Raw genomic sequence first — 4,115 nt, forward strand, 5'->3', positions numbered from 1 at the left:
AATTACTTAAAAATATCCCTTTTGGATTGCTTTTTTTTAATTTATTTTTTATTTTTTTTCAAAATTTTCAAAAGGTATTTTTTTCTTCTGCCACCATGGAATATAATCCACTCCATTAATAATGATTTAAATGACCAACACCAACAGATGTCACACATCTTCAACCTGGCCTTCAATGGATTCTGTATTTTTACTCAAGAATCGTGGACCTTAATTACAAAAATATTAATTTTAATCTAAAAAAAAAAAACCTGGATTATTATCCAGTGAGCCAAAGTTTTCTTCTGTTTTAAACAGTCCTTCCCCAGTCCAGGGGCTTCTGATGGTTGGTTAATTAAAAATTCATTAAAATTGTAATGGTTTTGTGATGTGATGGTTTTTAAGTTGCAGAAAAAATGTAGAAATAATCTAGATTAGTAACTCCTAAATCATGAATGAGGTGCTGAAGGTTGCCTTGAACAGAACACCTTTGTTAGAAATTTTGATTTAAAATCTGAGGCTCTAGTGCCCTCTGCTGGTACTTCAGGAGAAGTGCTCCAAGTAAGAAAGCAACTTTTCAAACTTTTTTTCCTCTAATTTTTCCAAATTTTGCTTCAGATTTTTCTTTTCTTTCAAATTTCTTTTTCAGAAATTGGACATTTAATCTCTTTTCATTTTTGGTGGTCTGTCTTTCCTGTGGAGTGAGGATGCATTTTTATTTGTTGCATGGAAGAGAACAAGTGTTTTATTAGCCTTGAAGTAAGGAGAATGTGATTCGTATATTGCAATTTGAAAAGAAGGTAAATTGTAAAACTCCATCTAAAAGCATAATCGGAAACAAAAGTTTTAAAAACATCTTTGAGGAAAAAAAAACATTGGTGGAACTTGGTTTTATAAATCTAGGAAAAAAATGATCTATATTAATAGATAGGCCTATATTTTTTTAATGAAAACAAATTAAGTTTTATTTCTGGATAAAGATGTCCTTTGCTTGCAGCAGTAATGAACCATAATTCACTCCATACCATTCTAAATGAAAATAGGGTTGCGTTTGCTTCGGCAGTCTCACCCTTTCACACACCTGATTGACATGAATTAACCATCAACCCCACAGGATGATGCTGCCACCATATTTCACACCAGCAGCAGAAAACAAATCCAAGCCTCTGCATATTAACGAGAGTTGAAACAATTCTGCTTCAACAAAAAAGGATTCATGGAAACAAATAGGGATGGAACAGTGACTGATAGCAGACCAGAGTGATTTGGTTGATAGGTTATTTAAACAGCTTGGCTAAATAAATCGTGGCTAAAAATGATAAGTTTAACATTTGAATGTAATTCTAACTATTAAAGAACATTGAAAGTAGCAGAAATGTGTTTTATCTATTTTGTTTATATACATCAAATATCTTATAGAACATCTATGCTTCCTTTTTATTAAATATTTTATGGTTTCCCTTGTTTTACAACCTAAAAGAGCCAAGAGAAACTATTTGTTTAAAATGGCACCCTCTCTAACAGCAGATATTAAAAATAAGTTTTATTTGTTATATTTTTGACTCCAAAAACTTTTTAGTTGGACTCTGGGTAAAACAGCTCACTAGATAAATCCTGAAGCTCTCTTTAAGCTTACCACCACATGCTATAAACCAAAGTAATGATGGTTCAAAGGACTATTAAACATAACATCTGCAGAAAGAAGGAAATTTAAGGCAATAATTAAACCAAAACTGTTAAAAAAAAATATATAGACACATTTTATATGAAAGGTAGACAAATTGTACAAATGTCAGTCCTAGCTAAATTTGTATAAAATTCTTTTAAAACTCTATTAACAACCTTTTGTCGTTAAAATAATTAGTTAATCAAATAAAGCTAAATATTGGTAATTGAACCCATTATTATTTTATTTAACAAATCACATATAAAGTCTGTTCTTTCTGAAGGTCACCGTTTAAATTTAATTACAAAACAGATCAGCATTAATATTCACAAAAAAAAATGTCATGATAATTCTTGTTTGGAAGATGAAATTATACATTTAAAAAACAAAGAACAACTTTAGTAGAGCTTCAGTTCTCCAGTGACGCTGTCAACTAGATCCGCTGGACCAGGACCGACGCCCAGCACGGTGCGAGAGCCGGGCGCAATCTGTGTCCTTCCTGCATCCTGGATGAGGCTGACGGCGAGTCCCGCCTCCCTGGCTCGGCCCATCAGATCTATCAGGGTGTCCTCATCAGGGGCCTTCACCACCACCTTGGGCTGGCCGCAGTACTCCCACTGTTTGAGCAGCTCAGGACTCCTGCGCTGAACCTGCTTATAGGCGCTCACTGCAGCATGAGAGCACTGAGCCGCCACCTTCCCTTTGCCCATCTTCAGGTCATTCCGGACCACCAGAACCATCTTGAACTCCCCTCCCTCCCCCATCACGCTGGCCTCCTCGGTGCCGTTCCCCATCGCTTTCATCAGGCTCTTGGATGTGGGGCCAAGACGCGTGCGGAGGTGCCAGCCTAGGAGGAGTCCGCAGCCCAGCCCGGCGACGACGCCCCAGCCCAGAGGACTATACAGCACATCCATGGTGTCTGTTGAACCTGTGAACATCAACAGCATCACTTTACATATAAGACAGAATTAATTTGGTCCGGTCTACTTTAGGAAACAGCTACTAATATTAAGCTTGGTTTAATTTACTAAAGGAGGCAGCTAGATGTAATTATGATGAATTAACTCCTTAGAAAACAGACCAGGAAGAAGAGTACCAGGGGTTAAAGGTCAAGCTACGGAAGAGGATTAGGACCACTGAAGAAATTTTAAAAAATGTACTGATTTTAAATTTTATTTCAGTTTAATGCAGAAAAAAGGCAGAATTCAGACTTTAATCTCAGAATTTTGGATTTTAATGTAGATGGGCACCATGAAGGCAGAGATGTGGAGCACTCAGCTTCACTGACAAAGATGTGAGTTGTTTGGGAGAAACAGTGACACATTGGTGGAAAATGATGAAATTAGGCAACTTGGGTCCCTGGTGATGCTGTTTCATTAATGGAAGAGCAGAAGCTGATGGAAACAATAGAGCTAGTCTCTGAAACAGACATGGCTACAGCTTGATGCTAACATGTTTGCTAGCTGTCAAAATTCAGTCATGATTCTGAGATTAAAGTCAGAATTCTTACCTTTTCTCATCTTATACTGAAGTCAAATAAAAAAAAAAATCAGTTAACTTTTATTTTTCCAGTGGCTCTAATCCTCTTCCATATCGAGCTGTTTATGGGGTTTTCAGGGAGTCCACATTTTTCTTCTGTTTCACATTTAATGGGGAATAATTTAATCCCACATTCATGTCCTGGACTATTTAATTATTTCATTTCCTATTCTCCCTAATTACAGGAGCTAATTCATTACCAATAAACGTGTTTATCTTTTTAAAAAACAAATATCCTCTTCAAACCAGAAACAGATTGAAAACAAAAGAAGCCAAACATCCGATCTAAAGGTTATTAAATTAAAACTGAAACTGAACTGGTTTTTATCGATGGGAATCATTTTGCATTTTCATGAAACATAGAATAAATGGAAGATAAACCTCTGCGTTTTCTGATAAAGTTAAATTCAGATCTTAATGTGAGAACAGAAAACTTTCCGCAGATTTAATCTTAGATTGATCCAGCAAACGTTTCCTGCTTTCGGCTAAAACATGAACAGCTAGTTAGCCTGTTAGCTTCCTGACTACATGAACCGGAAGATCCCATATTTATGCGCGCGCTGATGCAGATTTAAAACATTGAAGATAACCAGTTATTTCAAAACATAGCATTAATGTTTCATACCTGCTCTATGGGGGGATTAGAGAGCATGGAGGAAGTTTCATCACGCTGTCTTATTCTCTTTTATTCTTTTACAGTTGGCAAAACAACTTAAAGTGTTTTCAGCGCCACCTATCGGCCTGGAGCCTGGTCGTCGATGGAAAAAAGGAGGAAATTATATAGTTAATAACTTGATGTATACATAAAATAATTACATAATGCTAAATAAAACCCCAGTTTTATCACATGGAGTTTTTTTTTCTGTTTCTGGAGTTACTTTATGTGCAGCAGTTACAATGTTGCCACCTTCTGGTTAACTTCTGCATACAG

General features: G+C 36.2%; 1 protein-coding gene across 1 annotated transcript; it reads right to left on the reverse strand.

The window, feature by feature from the left end:
* Positions 1-1,843: 1,843 nt before the first annotated feature.
* Positions 1,844-3,942, reverse strand: ptrh2 (peptidyl-tRNA hydrolase 2). Its single transcript, XM_015404710.1, has 2 exons — positions 3,810-3,942; positions 1,844-2,573 (listed from the first exon to the last, which is right to left on the reverse strand). Exon 2 carries the CDS (start codon positions 2,557-2,559, stop codon positions 2,044-2,046), a length of 516 nt encoding a protein of 171 aa, XP_015260196.1. The 5' UTR covers positions 2,560-2,573; positions 3,810-3,942; the 3' UTR covers positions 1,844-2,043.
* Positions 3,943-4,115: the final 173 nt, after the last annotated feature.

The sequence above is a fragment of the Cyprinodon variegatus genome, unplaced genomic scaffold (assembly GCF_000732505.1).
Source record: "Cyprinodon variegatus isolate N-32 unplaced genomic scaffold, C_variegatus-1.0 Scaffold1835, whole genome shotgun sequence".
NCBI lineage: Eukaryota > Metazoa > Chordata > Actinopteri > Cyprinodontiformes > Cyprinodontidae > Cyprinodon > Cyprinodon variegatus.

Excerpts from the sequence above, each read along its gene's own strand:
- ptrh2 (XM_015404710.1), bottom strand. The coding sequence starts at position 2,559 with ATGGATGTGCTGTATAGTCCTCTGGGCTGGGGCGTCGTCGCCGGGCTG.